This window comes from Achroia grisella, unplaced genomic scaffold (genome assembly GCF_030625045.1).
Source record: "Achroia grisella isolate CSIRO2021 unplaced genomic scaffold, CSIRO_AGI_Agris_v1 utg515, whole genome shotgun sequence".
NCBI classification, from domain to species: Eukaryota; Metazoa; Arthropoda; class Insecta; order Lepidoptera; family Pyralidae; genus Achroia; species Achroia grisella.
This window is the reverse complement of record NW_026712908.1, coordinates 1,538,754-1,559,852: the sequence shown is the minus strand read 5'-3', so window position 1 is coordinate 1,559,852 and position 21,099 is coordinate 1,538,754. Positions and strand designations below refer to the sequence as shown.

General features: G+C 33.4%; 1 protein-coding gene across 2 annotated transcripts; it reads left to right on the top strand.

Moving 5' to 3' along the window:
* The first annotated feature begins 429 nt into the window (after positions 1-429).
* On the top strand, positions 430-19,590 carry LOC131847067 (folliculin-interacting protein 2). Of its 2 annotated transcripts, none has more exons than XM_059196516.1 (13): positions 430-672; positions 2,159-2,348; positions 4,165-4,277; positions 4,747-4,919; positions 5,559-5,672; positions 7,487-7,641; positions 9,781-9,905; positions 10,429-10,569; positions 11,586-11,735; positions 16,124-17,631; positions 17,978-18,104; positions 18,637-18,772; positions 19,048-19,590. In XM_059196516.1, the coding sequence occupies exons 1-13, from the start codon at positions 596-598 to the stop codon at positions 19,252-19,254; spliced, it is 3,216 nt and encodes a 1,071-aa protein (XP_059052499.1). In that variant the 5' UTR covers positions 430-595; the 3' UTR covers positions 19,255-19,590. The 2 variants fall into 2 exon arrangements, with proteins under 2 accessions (XP_059052499.1, XP_059052500.1); XM_059196517.1 differs by lacking the exon at positions 430-672 and adding an exon at positions 893-1,144.
* The last annotated feature ends 1,509 nt before the right edge of the window (positions 19,591-21,099 follow it).

The following is a 21,099-nucleotide window of genomic DNA, read 5'->3' as shown; positions in this document are numbered from 1 at the left end:
TAAATTTGACATTACTGATATTTGTGTAATTTTGACAACTAACAGGTTAGAGCTCTGTATTGAGTCATAGACACAGATACAGAGTATGCTTAAAACTGTAATTAAAACCATTTTGTTTAGGCTAGAAATTAAAACTGAGTACAAATATTTAACTACATATATAAACTGATATATCTATACAGAATATTTAGATGAAATTTTGATATAAATATAATATACAAGATAATAGAAAAACATGTTTGATGGACTTTACTTTTTATTACGATATTGAAATCAATTTTTATTTATAATAATACTAATATTTTTTATTATATACACGCTTATGATCACAAAATAGTATACACAGTTTACTGAACGCTTAATGACCTTGACCTCAGTGTAAAAAAATACTGTTGTCTATGAAAAATCATATGACTTTAGCACGTGATCTGTCAGATAACAGTATTATTTACAATTATTTTGCCTACAATAAAAAATTTGCAAAATGGTAAAAGTGTGAGAAAGTAGTTTAATTTGTTATGGAACTTTCTTTAGATGAAGACAATAAAGATGATAGCAGGTCAAAACAATCCAGTGAAATGTCACATTTAATGCAATGGCATTATTCGACAAACTTTTCCCTGCTAAGAGAAAACTCGACTATAATACTCGCGGACTACATAATGCCATCAGGTACGTCATTAAATGCCTTTCATTCATTGTAATTTATTTTTGTTCCGTGTGACATGTGAAGCTTGACGCACGATGTGCCTGAGAACGTCTTGAGGGCGTTCGATGGACCTTTGGGAGCAAATTGACGCAAGAGATGCTGGCAGCACGGCGAGCGGTGAGCTTATGACATGAGTGATAATGACTGCGAGCTGCGAGCGTGGGCGGCCCCGCTTTCGTTGTTCACGTCACTGACGAAGAGGCGGGGCGACAATGTTTACTTATTATTTACATTCAAACACGATAGTACATCAGTACATTCCACTCCTTACGGACGGTAGAAATAATTATTCGAACTTCGATGTGCATTTAAAGTGAAAACTATGGCTGCATAATAGGATTGAGAGTGCAAGTGGTGAAGTATTCCCTGCTGACAGTTTGCTTTGTTGAACAACTGTCAACAGCTGATGCGAGTATGAAATAAAATGAAATTTAGGTAAATTATGGTTTTATTTTTATGTCTCATCTCTTGATAGAATCTTAACATGTCCTAGTAAGTGGTGTATAGAATATTAAAATTTATGTAGGGTAGTTCTAATAGTATATAATATTGTAATAATTTAACTTATACTGATTATAAATAAATCTTGTGTTATTATGGTGTTGGTGTAAGTGGGTCACTAAAGTCAAGATCAAATTAAGAAACAAATATCTCAGTTATTTATTTAATTTGTATCAATTAAAATATACATACATAATATTCTTAAATGATGATGGGGGCAACATAAACATAAGTAACAAATTTTAATGATATATTCGCACTTAACAATTGTATAGGACCAATAATATATATATTATGTCTTATATTTGTTTCTTTAATTGAGTGTTGGGTATTAAACTAAGTATTAGTTGTTATAGCTTAAGACAGTTTCAACCTACGAATTTATTTTCAATTACTCAATAATTCAATTGAAATTTACACTCAATATCATTTATGATCTTTTATCAGGTTATGCAAGTAAATTTTTTGTATTGGTTTGAACCCTACCATCCAGTTCAGGCTCTAGTAGGCTACAGTGTCAGTAAAGCTGATTGATCATTTACTAATGACACACATGCTTTCTTGTCTGTTGTTTTTGTGATCCAACAAGACATGTGCAGTGTACCTCAAGAGCTGTGTTTATATATTTTTTTATGTAATTGGGATGGCCAACAAGCTTATGACCTACCTATAGTAGTAGTAATATCAATTGATAACTGTAGCCTATATACTTGAGACTAGCAGCACTGCTATGTTAACTGTCACCACTATACAATACATGAACACAAAAAATATTGTACTATGACACCCATGCTCCAGAGGACTGAAATGTATCATGGTTCTTATCCTGTAATTTTACTATCTAATCATCAGTTGTAGGATAACTGCAACACAGCTTACATAGCAAACAGCTAGGTGGCAGAATTAGACAACTTTGTCCATATAAAAATAGATTAATATTGTCCACAGGTCTTCTCAGATTAACCAGGAGCAAGTGAGGCTGCTTCTATTCAAAGAGTGTGATTTGCGTGGTAGGAAGCTCCTATTTGACTCATCGAGTATTGACAAAGTTCCAGCAGGCAAAAATGACAAGCCCAACATTAGACAGACCAATGATGCCCCATATATTGTGGAGGTGTCAGAGGGATTTACATATATGGTGAGTGATATGCTTTATGTAAAATTAGTGTAACCTAAAGTGGGGGATAGTTAATCAAATAATTAATTTAATTAATCAAATAAATAAATAATTAATTAAATTTTTAATTATTTCAATATTACAGTACCAGATAGCCACAGATAACCCAGATCAGTATTGCAACTCCTATGGTATATCATATATAAAGTAAATTACACCCTTTAAGCGTTAAAATAATTTATTAATATTGGTACTAGCTAATTTTTGTATTGATTTTTTTTCTTACGTACCTTAATAATGTAGACCACTGGCCCACTTACCAGTAATATAGCCTGGCCTATCAAGGGTCATGTTCTACTCTATGCTCCCTGGAAGGTTTCATCATGGTCAATTAGATGGTCATGGTCATGGTAGTAAGATACGCGTTTTAATATACTAAATACTTATATTTTTCTAACGAATGTAATTGTTAATTAGGTAAGAAAAAAGTTATATAACTCTTGACGAAGATATTGTCTCAAATAAAAAATAGCTTCTCAATTAAATTTTACCTCTTTTATGAGTGGTTTAAAAATAACATCTTTTTACAACGTTTCTTCTTAATGACTCACGAGTTCAAGACGAAGTCATTTGTACTGATTACGAGTTGGCCATTGTTATTGTGTGCACGTATCCTTATCATTATATCAGTTTAAAAATAAACATTACAATTGACAGAGTGTGATCACATGACTGCCGACCCTCGTTTATTCGCACTCGTTCTAAATTTAGCTCGTATCGTATTTAGCCTTTAGTTCTTTAAGTGGAAATAATGATCCACTTCGTGGGATTGTCATTTTCGCCCGGCCTAATTAACGGACATCACATGTCTTTGTTTCAATTGTGTATATTCGTATGTATGTTCGTAATAGAAACTAAACCGTTTATGAAAAAATGCGGAATTTTTAATTTATTATCAGTAAATAGTTTTGAGAAAGGAAGGAATGAACTATGGGAACACAGAATAAATACTCTTAGGTACGTCAATACAGAGATGAAAAATCTCTTATAAGGAGAGAACTACTTTACACTCTGGGTTCAGATCCCAGCAGAAGGGCAGTAAAATATATCGGTTTTACCATGTATTTCTAGTATTTTTTAATTATGTACGTATTTAAGCCGCTATCTTTATGTTTTTATGTGTTATTTTTATTTTTGATCCGTATGCAATTCAAGAGCAATTTAACAAGATCAGTAGCATAGTGTTACCGAATTTTGCTAAAGGGTGTTTGTCTTAAGAGTAAATGTGAGTTATGTCGATTTCGTATATATACATAATATGAGTAATATTAAGTAGGTATACAGTCTAAGTAATTATTGAAAATCCATGTTATGGAGTTGCATAAATAGGTAATTAATAAGTAGTAGTAAATACATACATTACGTCTTTAGGATAGGCAAAACCAATAGGAAGGCAAATATTCTGATTCATATAATACTCTCCTAATCCAGCCATCGCATTCGATAGTCTATTTATACAACCCCGCCGGTTATGAGTACTTTTTTCTTGGCCCTTTTTCAGCACGTCACTCATTTGGTAGAAGTACATGTTTCCGTTTATTCAGGCGTCATACTATCATTAATCATAGATTAACACTTATACTAGCTGACCCTGTAAACATTGTTTGAAACATGAGCGATATATAGATAGCGTACGTCGGCAAAGGCCCCTTAATCGTATACCCGGGTCACGAATCCCGGGAACTGCCTGGAGTTGCCCTCTCTGCCACACGATGAACCCGCCACCCACACGGTGTAATCGTGAAATGCTAAGAAATTCATCTCTTTATTTGTCCAGTACAAGGGTCCATCGGCTGACGCCAGCGTTCTCGGTGAGATGATATTCGGCGCTGTGGCTATGAACTGCAAGAGTGTCTCATTGAAGATCCACATCATGGAAGAGCCTAGAAGGTACAGCTTTATCTATAATATAAGTAAGTAACGACCCAGCCAGCTTCGCAAAGACGAATAGAGTTGTATGGGTATAGGTATTTATTTATTATCTTTCATAATTTAAGAGCTACGCTTTTGTAGGTGGGGTTTTGTCACAGTGTACAAATATTATTTTAAAAACGATGTTAATGCAATGGTGTTTTCGCCTGTGCTGATGGTTTACACTGGCGGTGCACCAGCGGAGAATGATAAGATGAATCCGAGATCAGATCAGTTAGCGTACAATTTACCAGGAATTTATTAAGATGGTTAACCAAACATGGTTCATTGCTAGCTATGTTATCCAGATTACTTTAAACGAAAATATTTCTTAAAGTAAGCGACTGATGATTTAGTATTTTAAAATTATCAGTGGTATTTAGGTAAGAATCATTTTTCCAAACAAAAAGAATATCACAAATTAAGACCGATATTTTTTCCAATTTAGGTTGATGTGTACTAAGGTGTTCTGTGTACCAACTTCCCGCCGAATCAGCCGAACAGACCGAAGAACTGAATGCAGTACTGCTAAATTGCGAAACAGTTCAACGCCATTAAATGTACCGCTGCTGAAAGAAGAAGGCGTGTCTTTGAGTTTCTCCCTGGATAGGGGTGATTCAGGTATAGTTGGTCTAATGAATTAACGTCATACTGACACTTATTTTTCCCCTAGCTTGGCGATAAAGGCTACTAAGATAACAAATCTACAGTAATTACATTGGTGTAAGGCAATTTTTCACTCAAATTATTTAAAATGGAGCCGTCTCCCAATCGCGGTAATGTAAAGCTTCGTCTTAGCTATAAGAAGAGATCATTCCCCAGAAGAATGGCGTTAATGATGATGAATATCATATCACATTTCTATACGATTTAATTTGAAATAAACAGTGTAATTTTCTTTGCTGTATTTAAACACATGTTTAGTTTAGTAATTAATTGTACCTATCTTCTATAATTCCATATAATCAAATAAATCATATTTTATCCTAATTTCCCTTTTGAGTTTAATAGCGGTTTAAAGTAGCCCTATAATTTTTATGTCTATTTTTGTGTATTACATATATATTTTATTAGTATCAAACCAAATTAATTCTAGAGACTGAGTAATCCTTTCTCGTGGTATTCAAATATGAAAATTGAGGGTTGTGTAAGTCATAATGTCGACAAATCAATTCTGTTTGCTTCTGTTTACCATATCTAGGGTTAGATTTACGAAACTGTACTTTATTGTTATGTTCATATATGCTAATTTATCAACAGGTTTTTATGGAGATCTCACCCCTCACAGCAGCGTCGGATCCACCTACGACTACGTATCTATGTTTGATATATGGGATGGAAGTAAAGCGCAAGAGGAATTCTTCACTTTCTCTTGTAAGTAATGACATCACTTCCTATTTGCTAGTACGTGGTGACAGTAGTTAACGGTCGCATTACCCGTTAGGTTTGTTTCCGTTTAGGTTATTATTTCACGGTCGTTGTTTCGTTTCTTAAGTGGGGTGATTTGACTAAGCGTTGTTTGCCGATTAGCGTACTGTAGGTTAAACATTTTTGTAATAAGCTGCTTTTATACGACCGTTCTTTTACGTGCGATCAGGAGCGCGCGCAATCATGAGTGCTACATTTAATTCTATTTTTTATATTCTCTCTTTCGCGCGTTTGTGTTATGAACTCTCATGTAATTTTACTTTGGTTTGTGTTTTAATTTTTACTATATACATATTGTTGTCCAATGACTTTGACTTTATTGTGTCTTTGCTCCATAGATAGGTGTGCGTAATTTTGAAATATTAATTAATTATTATAAAATGTGCTGAAGCACGCAGGATTGAAAGACGCGAGATTGTACGTAGGTATTTAGTATTTTGTTTTTTTTTTATTTAGTTTATTATGCATTTAATATTTTGACTCCAATTAATTAGTGCTTGGTAGTAGTTTTGTATTCACACATTTCAACGTAAATGTAAAGTTACCACCTTTAAGAGCAACACACGTTTCTTGATCGTTATTCTTGTAATGCGACAACTTTCCGAATGAACAGTAGATTAAAAAAGTAAAAATGACTTTACAAAAGTGCTTAAATTAAAAAAAAACTATTTTGTTCTATAAATTTTATGTAGATACGTACTATTGGACTGGTATTAAAATGGGATCAAACTAAATAAAGCAAGGTCAGTTAGCACATTACTGTAATTTGCACAAGTGCCTGTTGCTAAATTCTAATTCTTAATGGTGGCCGGTACAAACCGACCAAATGGGGATCAGCCTTTGCGTGTATGATGCCAATTAGACGGAATTGCTGTATGACATAGAAGCTATTCTATTTTTAACGTACAGGCATTTCATGGGATTGTTACTAATACGGGCTAAAAGACCTATTGCATGTATCATCAGGATGGGTACCACGCTGTCCATCCTGGAAGCGATCATGGTCAATTTACGGTGATTTTTTCCATCATAGTTTACACTTAACATAAGAGAGTGCACCATTCCTAATATTATTCATTACATAAGCGTAAAGACAATTTGCCTTTTAAGGCACTGCATCTCAATAAAATCTGTTTCATCCCACATTTAGAAGTTATTAAATGTATGAAGGAATAGTTCTTCGGCCTCCGCTATGAGTCTACACAGGCAGGCTTTTATATTGAGACACTTTGGCAAGTAAAAAGTTCGGATTCGTTGATTTAATTTTAAATTGTTTAATTCTATCTTTTAATCCCGTCTTCCTCAGCTTTGTTGAGATAATAGGCTTTGTACACGTGATATTCTCTATGTTCACGTCAAATTGCATGCAGATTTATTCAGCTATTTAGTCGTGAAAAAATTACAAACAGACACACTTCCTTATATTATTATTATATTTTAGATTACTATATGAAACATATGTAGATACGTTTTGCCATGGTTTCTATTATTTAACATGCACATGTTATTTTCTGTATAATAAATAGATGTAAATTTAAAGCAAGCCATTCTGTTCTAATCTATATTTGTCTTTCTAACTTTTTGTAATCTTTTCACGACTAATTATATCTTATTGAAATTTGATATGAACATAGATTGTAACACGAGGATGGATGTATACTAGTTTTTATATTGAAAAATAATCTGGAAGTGGGTGCAGTAGGGGATAAATGTCGAGTACGAGTTAGTAGTCTTACAACTAAGAGTATAAATGTTTATAGCACCATCTGGACGCAAAATAAGTACATCAAGTAACGGCAGCTGGCAAAGACGCACCTTCCAGAACCTGGCGACGAGGTTCAACCTTGGTCAGGAGAGCACCAACTATCTGAATTTGCCTACTGCCACCAGCAATGTGACTAGCAGCGATTCGCAGGTAATTACTGTGCTTTCATCAATTGAATCTACTTCTTTCGAATCAATGGCAAACTAAGTACACTTTTTTTCAGAAGATGCATGATGACTTAAATAAACTAAGAGGTAAAATAGATAATTCTATTTTCTATTTTGATTGTGATCTAAGATATCCTGCATTTATACTCAGTTTTGAAAATATATTTTTTATTTAATCATATTATACTTCTTGATCGGCCCATAGAAATTGCATTAAAATGGATACATATATTTAACTTTTAAATTAAAATAACGTGTATAAGCATGTCGTAAGTTCTTGAATGTATTTTTTTAGTTTCATACAGGCTGAGATGTATGACTAAAAAATCGCTTCAGTACCTCAGCCGCTTTGTAAGCTGTAGCATGCAATTTAGCAGTGAAATTACAAAGCAATTAAGGCAATTAAGATGCATAACTCTTAGTCCTCTGGAATAATAACATATGAACGGTAACACGTGACTAAGAGGTAACCGTCGCGTATATATATACATGAGCGGCACTACGGACATCAGGTTATCAGTTGTAACCTGATGTCCGTAGTGCTGTTCATGTATATAAGCGACGGTTACCACTTACCATCAGGTGGGTCATCAGTTTATTTGTTTTTTATTACGTATAAAAAGATCATATTGGATATCTCTACATACGGTTGTAATTTGTCTGATTCAGACCGCGTGATGCATCACATGAGGTGTTCATTCTGTACGATCACTATAATCATGTGCGAGTTTATCAGTGTATTTACTACGATAACCTTTGCATTAGTCATAGTAAAATTAAATATACATAATTTCTTATGTTGGTTTTTTAAAATTCTGATTAATTCACACATCTCTTCTAACCTATCTCAAACTTAGCAGGTTTTATACTATGGGTAGTAAACAGCCGAGAAACTCCACCTATATATTTTTTTTGATAAATATATAATATTTTCATACAGACTACCTAGAACAATACACACAATCACACTAATGACTATTTGTATCTGACGAGAATCGAAACCACGACCATCGGAATAAAGGCACTGTGCTAAACCGCAAAATTAGCGAGACGTCAATATGAATTTACATTTGAATATCAATTCATTAGCTATTTATAGTGCGGTTTCAGTACTCTGATCCTGTTTTCTCCCACTCTCATTCTTGTATTCCTAAAGAATTTTCTATGTCTTATTAAGAAATTATTTTATGTTAGTCGTACCAAAGTTCTAGTCATTTCAAACAATTATTAAACCATACAATACTAAAGCATTCCAAGAGTACTTGAACAACCTTTAATTCATTGCTAGTAGAATTAAATATATGTATTTGAATTCTTCCTACTAGAACTATAATATTCTTTCGAAGGGTTAATACGTGCTGATGAGATGTGCTGTGCAAGCTATAATTTTATTTAACTAAGATAAATTGTATATGTAAATGTAAAAGTTCCATACATTTCGTAATAATTTATTATCTGGGTACCTCGTAGAGATTGTGTCGCAACGATCGATCGAATCGATTTAAAAACAATTGCTTAGGGGTATTTGTTCTGTTAATCTACCTATATTCTGGGAGACGTAGAAATTTCGTCTGATTCAAAACTCCTCGCAACTATTAAATCGTGATGGCATATAGCCTTCCACAAAAATCTAATACTAGAATAATTTACAAAATTGAATTAGTAGTTCCGTAAATTATAGCAAACATCGCGTTAATAATGGTCCGCGGTCGCTAGTAATAAATAAGATTCAAGGATTTGAAACTTATCAAATAACACTGGATTGCTTATAAATTTGTAAATGTTTTACAACTAGTATTTCAAGAGCCAAAGAATAATCTAATCTGTGACTTAGAATTATATGTGCACAAAAGCACGTATCATTCTGGGTCAATTATCTTTGTTTGATTTTTTTTTATTTCCTGACATATTTATTTTAATTCTTTGTTGTTTATTCAAATATTTAGGAATTCGATATTTTAAGTAGATGATTTTTATTGTTTCACTGCAGAGGAAAGGGAGCTTCTTTGCTCAGGAGGATAATAGGGTGCTATTTTATTATTTATTTTTCCTTAAAATGTAATTTTGAATATAAATTGAAATAATGTGATGCATTTAGGAATATTTTGTTGTTTCTAAACAGATGTATAGCAGTAGTTCTGCGAGTGGCACGAGTGATAGTCTAATTAGCACCGGTTCATCCACGGCGCAGAGGAAGAACAAGTTGGGACTAGCTCTCCTGTTCACTGTTGCGGATGCTACGGAGATGTTAGTTCAGGATTTCGTACAATATCCAAATATTTGATTATGATTTTAAATGGAGTAATCAATTGACGTGTATATTTGGACAGCAGTAGCATGTTATATTTTAGACTCTGCTCATATTTAAATTTTTTTTTTTATAATAACAATAACCCTGGACAATTCATATAGTGTCCTCTAGTCCTAAGATAAGTAGAGATTGTGATTGACTAAGAAAGTGATAGAAGTACTTACATGCAGTTTTTTTTAAATACATACGTAATATACATAGATAACACCCAGCCTTTTAAAAACAATTATACTCATGATTAAAAATGTTTGGATCGTGAGAGCAATCGAACTCACGACCATCGGAAATAAAGCAATGTGCTAAATTGATAGACCATCAAGGCCGTCGAAATGAACTGTTCCTGTACTTTCATTTTATAGTATTTGTTTTAAAAACACTTTATAACTATGATACTAAGTTTCTATCCTTTATACTGAACCGATGATTCTAATTGTGTTGATATAAGGTACATTTTCGCAGGGATCTAGTCCGTAGATGCGCTGAGCATTCGCCACAGTTGCAAGCTTTAGTATGTAGACTACGGCTGGCAACATTGACCGCAGTATCGGGTGGAGGATTCGTATCGACGCTGCATCGTGCCTCTATTGACGCTGCCAGGTGGTAAGTGAATAACTAATGTGTAAGAAACTGGCAAAAATAATTTTACAATATGTTTTCTTATGTATGATAAAATTCTGATTCTGTTATAATAGAAGAAGTAAGACATGCTGTGCGAAGTACCAAACCAAACCAGTCAAGCCTTAGGACCATGTGGAATATAGAAGTTATGGAAGTTATTAAGTGAATTTGATATAAGTGGCTGACATTATTCTTCAATAAGGCGTTGCATTTCTTAAAGAAAGTATATAACCTGAATGTGAATAACGTGTGAATTACTGGAAAGGGAGAGGACGACTGAAACAATATGGGTGTATTGTGTGAAAGATGATATGTATAAACGGAGAGCATGCTCAGATATGACGGTCGATGGGGATCAGTGGAAGAGGATGACGTACTGCGCCAACCAAAATAATGGAATAAAGACAAGACAATGATAATGAAAATAGTGATTCTGTTTACACTACTGGTGAAAGGGCGGCAATGTAATCCTACATTACTACATAATAGAAATAGAAATAATCTTTATTCAAACAAGTGCTTCTGAATAGCCATATTTTTTTATTCTACCACTCATTCGGAAAGCAGACTTATCATAAGATGAACGAGCAAAGATTCAAAGAATAAATTTGGATACAGTCATGATGTGACCTATTGCTAACAATAGGACCAACAGAAAACAGTAATAATTTGTCTAACTTGCAGAAGAAATTTCCGTCCCCTTATTCTGTGTTTACATATTTGAGTTTTTTTTAGAAAAACTGGCTTTAGATGTAGTTTTCTTAGTAGCATCAAAGGTTAACCTTTACAATGACTAAAAGAAAATGCTGTTCATTCTGTATAAAAAGCAAGATTTTTCATATTTAAAATCAATTATGTGACGAAATCTTATAAAAAAAATCGAATATTTTTTTGTTTGTTACGTAACGTCTGGTAATTTTGAATCTATCACATATATTGGTTATATACTCTTTCTTTTAGATTTATGTCTGTTCATTTTGCGGAACATTTTTTTTCAGGTTATCAGATCTAATGCATGGGCCGCGACTACAGCCAGTTTGGTTGAGTTTAGTGACGAGTGACCGGCGCACTGCCAATAAGACAGCTGATACTCTATTATCTGATCTCTGTTCAGTTTTATCTGTGGCCGACACTAAACATACTAATTTGTGAGTATATATATTTTAGTAATACACACCTAGTACAATGCTGGATTACAAATTTTCGAAAATCAGTCTAAAATTTTAACTTATAATTCTGATTTAAATGTTATGTTAGTTTATCCAGTATTGTATTACTAGAATAAAAAATATACAAATAAACCTAAATTTACGCACTTTTTTGAGTAGTCATGCTTTTTATTTTTAATCTACCGCTCATTAGGAAAGCAACGAGCAAGAAACTTGGGTGTTGCTTTTTAAATAATTGCAGTAACTTTACATCTTCATCATTACAACTCTTTATCAAAAGTGTATGGAGAGAGACTCACATATGACGACTGACAGGGATTAGTGGAAGAAGATATACTGCACCGATTACAAATAATAATAGTATAAATGCAAGGTATGAAAAAGAACTCAAATAGTTCCTGTTTTTATATTCGTTAAATGTAACCCTAAGACTTTTTATTATGTAACTGGAATGACAACCGACGGCCGACTCACGTGGTACCGTTCATGCGCTGCCATTCCAGTAGCGTCATGCATACGTAGTAAATAGTTATGAATAAAATATCTTAAACCATAACGATATACGTGTAGAGGAATCGATATACTGTAAAATTATTATAAAGTCACGCCACTTGCCTATAAATAAAATATAACGTTTACTTATCACGACATTGACAAAAAAGCTAATAAATAATGTATAGCTATATCAGAAATCTATTCTTATATCGCATGTTCATAAAAATAGTGTTGGCAGTGATCTCTGACTGATAACGTATTAAGTCAACAACGGTATCTAATATATGTTTTCATAAATGGAAAACGTGTACACATTCATATACGGAATTATTTTATTGCAATCATAATAGAACATAAAACAATTGTTATAATATTGATAATGTGATAAGTAACTTGCTAATTGAGAGACATGAACTCACACATGCGGATATTTCTAGTGACTTCTCTGGCTTTGGATCAACATTTATTATGGTGTCATAATTTGAGAGTGGAAACTCTATAGCTCCTTAGATAATGCTCGTCATAAATATATAATTACATACTAAATTTAAGTTATATTTCATTATATCTGATGACCGCCTTTCAGTCGACAGTCGCGGGTTCGACCCCAACACAATACAAATATTTGTATTCATGACTATATGTGTTTGTATCGGTCTAAGTTCGGTGGGTTTACAATATATAATATTAAAATATATTTAGGTATCAGTATTCATAAAATCAAATTCAAAATATCTTTATTCATGTAGGTCTATTACAGACTCTTATGATATGTCAAATCTACCGTTAGTTCGGAATGATTTTGAGATGAGAAGTACTCAGTACTACAAGAAACTCAGCTCGTATTCTTGTCAAATAAATGTTGTACATGTTTACAATAATACAGATTCATTTTTAAATTCAAATTTGGGACATAATACGAGTTCTGCTTAGTTTGAGATTAAATTGTATACTAGCAAAGTATTAGGTTTACATTTTGTTGTCATTGAATGAACTACCTTACATTCTAATTTACTTTCGAAAAAATGGCAAATAGTCGATTTGGATTGAAATCGCTATTCAGATTATAATTGAAGAAGATGTTGACGTTTTTGAGAGGGTTTTGAATTCTCCATTCACTAGTATATTGTTTTATTCTCTTGCTTGACTCGTATGACATCCTAAATTGAAAAGAAATTATAACTCTAAACTGACCATTATATATATATTCTAAACGACGTCCAAAAATATTATTTAATATTATTTTGTTGCTACCATTACCATGTGTGAGACCACAAATATTCAATGCGGAAACCTAACCACCGCTACTGGAAGCGATACGACCTTCTCTATTGGTGAATAAATTCCGACCATTATTGAGACTACAGTAAAAAAAAAATATAAATCCATTAATGAAATGAACTGATTCGATAAAATGTAGACGATAATGAAGTCATAAAATATATAGTATAAGTAAAAAATTGGACTTCAGATCTAAAAATATGTATAAACATAAATTTTTCACACATATATTTTTCATATTAACACCGCATCGAATAGTTTACGGGTGTATGCTTGTTTATTGACTTAGAATTGGGATCTATTTAAAATGTCTATTATTATACAAAAATGTGCGAATTGGTCTGGTCTGATCTGCACGTGACACCTTGTCTATAAAATACTACACGACCACGTATATTCGCTACAAACAGAGATAATCATGTGACGAAGTTTATTGTCAGTTAGATAACTCGGAAAGTCACATGAGTTTAAGGGAAAGCTGCATCGCTCTTTGATTATAACTTTTATGAATGTGTTCGTTCTCAATTTTTACTCGAATATTTTTAGTATGTACGTTTTATGAAATTCGAATATATTTTTCTTTTTGCATTACCTTTATAATGTTTATAACATTTCTTCGAAAATGAATGTACAATATTAACATTATTAATACCCTTGTAAGAATTAACAATATATCGAGTGTCTTACATATACTCATACATTTAATTTAAATTTTTAGTGTATGTAGATTTAGGCGTGTGTCGAAGAGCAACTATCTTATTCTAAGCCCGATGTTCTAGGCTGAAACTTTTGGCTGATATGGATATGGTAATTACATAAGTTGAATGGCTAACACTGAATAGAAATGTAATTAGAAACTGTTTTTAACTCTAATTTTAGGTGTTGTTTCTATCGGTAAATCTGAATCGTGCAGTACTCTTATGTAGTGTCTAATTTAGGTCTTATTTTAAATATTTACGAGTCAGAATTTGATTGCATTCTATAGTTTTTTTTTTGTAACTCTAGGAATAAGTAAATACTTCTAAGGTATTTTAATTTTAATGACCAAAACAAGAATATGGTCTCAGTTTTTAAGTTGAATGTCTTTAAGGAACCGTGTTGTTTAGGTAATAATTTGTCAATGTATGATACTAAATTCTATAGTATGGGGGCGTTCATAAATTACGTGAGGTGTTTTTTTAATTTTCTATCCTTCCCTAACCCCCTAGTGAGATGTCGTGAGATTTTATTCAACCCCCTCCCTCAAACCCCAATCTCACGTGAGATTTTTCAAAATGTGGGTTTCTTACGTAAACTCAAAGAAAAAAAAAATGTGCTTTTATTTACAGTCGTAAATAAAAGCACATTTTTTTTTCTTTAAGACTAGTAATCAATATTGCTGAGAGTTAAAAGTGTAATAACAAGTAACAACAAGTGCATGTACAATCTGGATTAAATGGACCAAAATAGTATATTTTTTTTGTTTCAATCAGAAAAAAAATAGCGTGATATTTGCCGAGATCCCCTCTCTTCAACGTAAGATTAGAGATTTGACTCGACCCCTTCCCTCTCTTAAACATCTCACGTAATTTATGGACTCCCCCTATTACATACTGTAATCAGTTATTACAGTATGTAATATTTTTTCATTGATAGTTTCCTCTTAACATAATTAATCATGATTTTACAAATACCAACAAAGAATATTTACGTTCAGTGGCTTCTTCTGGATTATATCCAACGTTTTAGCGATTAATGACTTCGTTATACAAAAACATGCATAACACTTTGGCTTCCTCTAAACTTGTTAATTATGAGAGACATGTTGAATGATAATTATCTGTTTATCTTAATAACTACTGAGGTAAACTGCACAAAGATGTCTGCGTGGGAACCTCTGACTCACCTATTTTCGCCGCTTCACTTACTTGTAAGACGTGTTTCGGTATCTCACCCTCTTCTTAAGGTGAAATTACAAGGTATACTCTATACAAGTATCAGGCCACATGACATCTTACTCCTCTGTAATGGCAACACATGAGCACTCAGTTATAATAATGTTTTTTGAATCAAATTGTACGTGGTTATTTTTATCATTGATTTTTTTTCACCTATGATAAACAACTCTATATGATGCCCACAGCGTTGTATAACCACGCAACGTAGATATTGTGGTGTAACATTTTGGCAAACCATTTTTAAATGTAATTCTTACGTGCTCACGTGATTTGTATTTTTTGATTGGAATGACGTTAATAAATTATTGTGAGTCCTTGCGTAAGCAGACAATATAAGTATAAGTAAATATACCTTTACAACTGTAATACTAGATTGTCCATGCTAATATTCGCTGGGTATGTTGAATTCAGCGTGACAAGAGAGCCTACCGTTCTTTCAGGTCGAAATAAATAATAAATAAATAATACACAAATTGTTATTTTTCTTTGTTGTAATTATAGAGAGGTTATCATTTCAGTATTAATAATAGATAGCCAATTCAAAAATGCAGTTAGAAACAATTTAAAGAGTTATTTTAATGAACTATTCAGCGTAAAACATTATATGGTAAATGTTGAACATGTTTTAAACGCATTATTTTTCTATTGTTTCAGTTTCATCAGCACATTATTAACCCATGTCCTGACGTACCATCTCGGCTGGGTTACCACCGTTAGTCCATATGACACAGCTGACTTGCAAACTCAATCGTCATGGGCAACTGAACCCAGGAGAGCGTACAACGCGCTATGGGCCCAACTAAGTGATCTCTGCGGCAACATAGGCTTCCCGCCACGGTCAGCCAGAACCATCATAAGTGGCACCAACAACCCTCAATTCGTAAACAGGCTGTTAATAGTGTTAACTTATTTCGTCCGCTGTGGTGATGTTAAAAGAAGCGAATACCATTTTGATGGTTGTGTGGTTGATAAATATAAAGTTGTTAGTGTGAACGCGGAACATTCAGACGCTACCAGTACTGCCAGTAAAGTGAATGATCTAGTGGACTCCGCGTCTAAAGACAGTCTGAAAGTGCCGATAGTTAATACTCAGAATAGTGATAGTAGTGTCAGTACGCTCGTGGCTAGTCAGACCAGTATGAAACGGTCATCCACTTTAGCCAATATCGGTCAAAAGCTCTCTAATAATTTAGACTTTACTGTGGAAGATTGTAGTTCAACAAGTGTGAAATCTACAGGCTGCGTGCTAAGAAGGAATCCCACCATGATGCTTTCTCTGAGGGCGTCCTCGGACTCTAGTCTAAATTCTTCTAATCCAGAGGAGCCTGAAGTCGATGAGAAAGTTGTTTTTGTATTGGGTGAAGATGAACAGCTGGTTGGACTAAAGAATAAATCGAATGGAGGGAAGAGTGTTAAGAAGTCATCCAAAGTACACAATGAACCCATCAACTTGGAGGTCGACGAGAAGGAAGAAGTCTATGCCAAAGATAGTCCTAATTATGAAAAGAATAGAGAGAGCCCTTCGAAATGCTGCGGGCAAACGCTTCAACATTCCAAACCAATTAAACATTCCGGTTTTAAATTCGAGTTCGATAAGTACCCTCAGATAGTCACTAATTATATGAAGAGTAAAAATTTAGAGATATTAGATAGACACTATATCGGTAAACCGGGGAATTTGAAGTTGGACAATTTCCAGTTTGACCCAACTGTTGTGCCTCCGATTCAAGAGGAGAGATGCGAGACTTGTTACAAATGTCAGTTAATGGAATCGATGCTGCAAACGCCGACGAACGCTTCTGAAATGGAGTACATGAATGATATCCCGCGACAGTCAGAGCCACAATATGCCAAAGAAACTGTTGAAAACAAAGTTGATCGGACAGAGGAGCCACCAGTGAATTTTGTTAGGAGGCGGATAGAAAACACATTAATAGTGAATCCTGTAGATACGAGAATGTTACGTGCGGAAGAAAAGAGAGAAGTGAAGAAGCCAGTGACAGTAAAGGAAAAGGATAACGCACCTGAAGTAAAGCAGGTTATAGAGTTTCCATTGCCGTCACTGCGCTTACGATCGGTGCCGGATCATTCGAGGTCCGGGTTCGATGCTTCCCTGCTCGGTGGAATTACAGACCATTATGTACCTGATTTAATAATACAAGGTAATATTGAAATAAATAGAATAAAGTTACACTTAACATTTTATATCTTAGATATGTATGTCATTGCTAAAGATCCACCTGATGGTAAGGGAAAACTAACGCCTATACACATTATGCATCACGAACACATGTTATCATACGTTACTCTGGTAGTTCTCATGCATAGTCATTACTAAGGACTAATTTGTTATACCGCCGGACCCTGATAGCGTCTCTACCATATCTCATTCGCGTTGAATATAGCTTACAAAGGAAGCTATATTCGTAATTTATTATACAATAAAAAAATCTTTGACTGTTTTGCTTTAGGTTACTTATTACTTATAACAATGTATTGATATTTTAGGAACAATCGCAAAGTCGAACATTTGGGAGACAGATTTAAGGCGAGATTTGGACCTGACCTCGTACCTGAACAAAATCAAAGAGTCACCGCTTCAAACCATCGCCATTATAGGAGATACTAATAAATGGTAAGACACATTATCAGCGAATCTCGACCTCTTTGAGTCCACGGATTCTTGATTATCAAACACAACTTTAAAGACATCGTTATTAGATAACACGGCAATAAATTTCGAATAATTTATTTTAGTACTGAAAAAATATTACTAAGCTGAGTGCTATTAAATATTGTAAGCATAGCAATTATAATATTTGATGTCATTTATTTATTGATTTGAATGTCCATAGATTAGACGATGGGCTGACGACCATACACATTCTCGCAGACCCCCAAGGGTACGCGGACAACGGGTTAGGAAACCTTAGATTATAAACTTAGGTTAACGCTGGCTGGACACCAGTGTCAGGTCAGTTAAACCATCTTGACAAATGGTACTTTACCACGATAGTTTCCAAGGAGAACCGCGTGAGGTAGGTACCTCACTAGCAATGGGGTTATTCACGTTATAAATAATTCCTTTCCCCCAATGGGATATATTGTCAGCAAAGGGTCAAAGCCCTATTACCATAAATCCGATATTCATGTTGTTATTGTTACAGGGAGGTTCGTATTGTTGGGCGGGAGCACCGCGCGGGGGGTGGAGGGTATGAAGGCGCGGGGGGCATGTCGTCACTAGTGGGTGCCATGTTGGATGCACTACCCGCCATGCATCGTGCTAGGGTTCCAGCACACCAGGTAATGCATTCATAATTTCCCTAGACACATGCACACGTCGTACACCTACAAACCTTGAAAAATCCGGTTTAAAGTCCTAGCTACTAAGTCAAGTTAAAAATATATATTTTTTTTGTTTTAATTTGTCTGTATGTCTATATATTTATTCCGTTATTTTACTAGCTGTGCATCATGTATTTTTATTTTGCCATTAAATAATGTCATGAAAGATTATATTAACTTACTAAAGTAGCCATTACATAGTAACTATAACTCAACCATTTATTTCCTTTCAGTGTATAACATTTTTGGAAGGGAAGCTACGAGAGTTCTGCGTTCTATCAAAAACTCTAGCCGATATGCTGATGTCAACTGACTTCTGTGACATTGCCACGCTCACCAAATCCCTGAATATCGACGTAAATGACGTTCCCCTATTACTAGCTGTAGCCACCACTCACACGCCACAAGTAGCTGCTAAATACGGAATCAGTTATAGATAATCATATATTAATTAATTGAGTAAAATAATTATATTTATATTATAAAATAGGTTCAAATATACTAAAGGCAAGCTATTCTGCATTTTAGTAGTTCACTATTTAATTTGACGCACGTTATGTTACGTACGGTACGTTAAAATGCGTCTCTCGTTGAGGTAACTAGATAGAATTTTATCGTTATAAGTTCTGTTTAAAAAAATTATTTACACATTACAATGTTGTGATGCAAAGTCGTATCAACGAGCATAATAAGAAATTTCTTTCCAAAAATAAAAGAAAATAAAAAGAAGACGAAAAGATTGACTAATGTGTAGTCACTTTCATCACATTGCAACGCAGCATGTTGCAAATGTTGTAAATGGTCACAATATCAATTCAGTAAAAATATTTCTACATATTTATTCTGAAAGAAAATTCATTTTATTACATCTATTGCCGGTGACTGTGCAGTTTCTAATGTTTACTCTTATAAAGCACTCTTAATGATCCACATCCCTATGTAGTTTTTTTTATAAAAAATGAATTGTTGAATAGCACAGAATATTTATAATAAAGAACGACCGTATTTCACACGTCGCTTGTTACATATTATAATGAAATAGCTAGCTAATAGCTGTACTTTCAAAATAAATGTATTTTATTTGTCAATTAAATATTTTGTGAATAATATAAGTCGAACACAATATACGGGTAATATAAAAATATCTAATATATATATATATTAAATGAAATATTTGTAATTATTTATTTTATATACTTGATTTATTTCCTTACGTGTTCATTAGTGCACATAAAATCATTATAATACTCAAATACTAAATATAAAACATAATAATATAAACTATCTGATGGGTACTTCACAACGTAACCAATAAATAATGAAGGAGGTTGCCAAATTGGCAATTAATGTAAATAATATTTTTTTTTATATTAGTCATCATTATTTATATTAGCCACCAGAGAAATTGGACACCTAGTGGTACATAACCGTAGAATATTACATATATAGAGTGAAAGCTTTTCAGTCGGTGCTAATTCTCGTAACTAGATATCATTGTTGGAATGAGGATGTTCATATATATGTATTTTTATTTGACTGGACTATTTTCCAGATGTCACTTATTTTCAAGCTTACTCTCTGTATTATGTAGTCTGTAGACCTCTGTATCTTATATTAGCCTGTTTAATAATATAAATATTTGTAAGGGGGAATATTAATTTACCATCACAAATATTAATATTTCTAAAAATATATATATTATAAAATTTTGTTTGAAAATGACGGTCTTGGCTCGGTATTTTCAAGGTGCGCGGATCTGTGATTTATTATTGGTATGTTTGTGTGATCTTTAATAATTGTGATAGAGAAATGGGCCTTAATAATTTAAGTATGTTATCAATAATTCAGAATTTTTATGGATTAATATCCAAAAATTTGCATATTTGTACAGATTTGACAGTTACAATACCGAATCGTACAACTCTCAAATTGTTCATAGAAAATTAAATGTTTTGCAATTTTCTATACCAATTTTATTCCGTTACAATCATGAATGTTATTAAATAAATAACATCGTTACATAATTAGGCCCCTGTTTTTGTATGCTGCAATTATTTAAAAGGTTTTCTTAAAGCCTGACCATTGTGATAGTCAAAACAATACAATAGGGGTTACTTTTGTTACGTGCCTAGATCGTAAAATTCCTTATTCGGTTGGGACTTGTATATTTTTTTACATATTGTATGCCGTCGCCTATAGTAAAAATAAATATTTTATTAACCGATATGATGTCGACACATAAAAAATAAATTTGCATATAGTTTTATTTGTGTATGTGCAAAAAT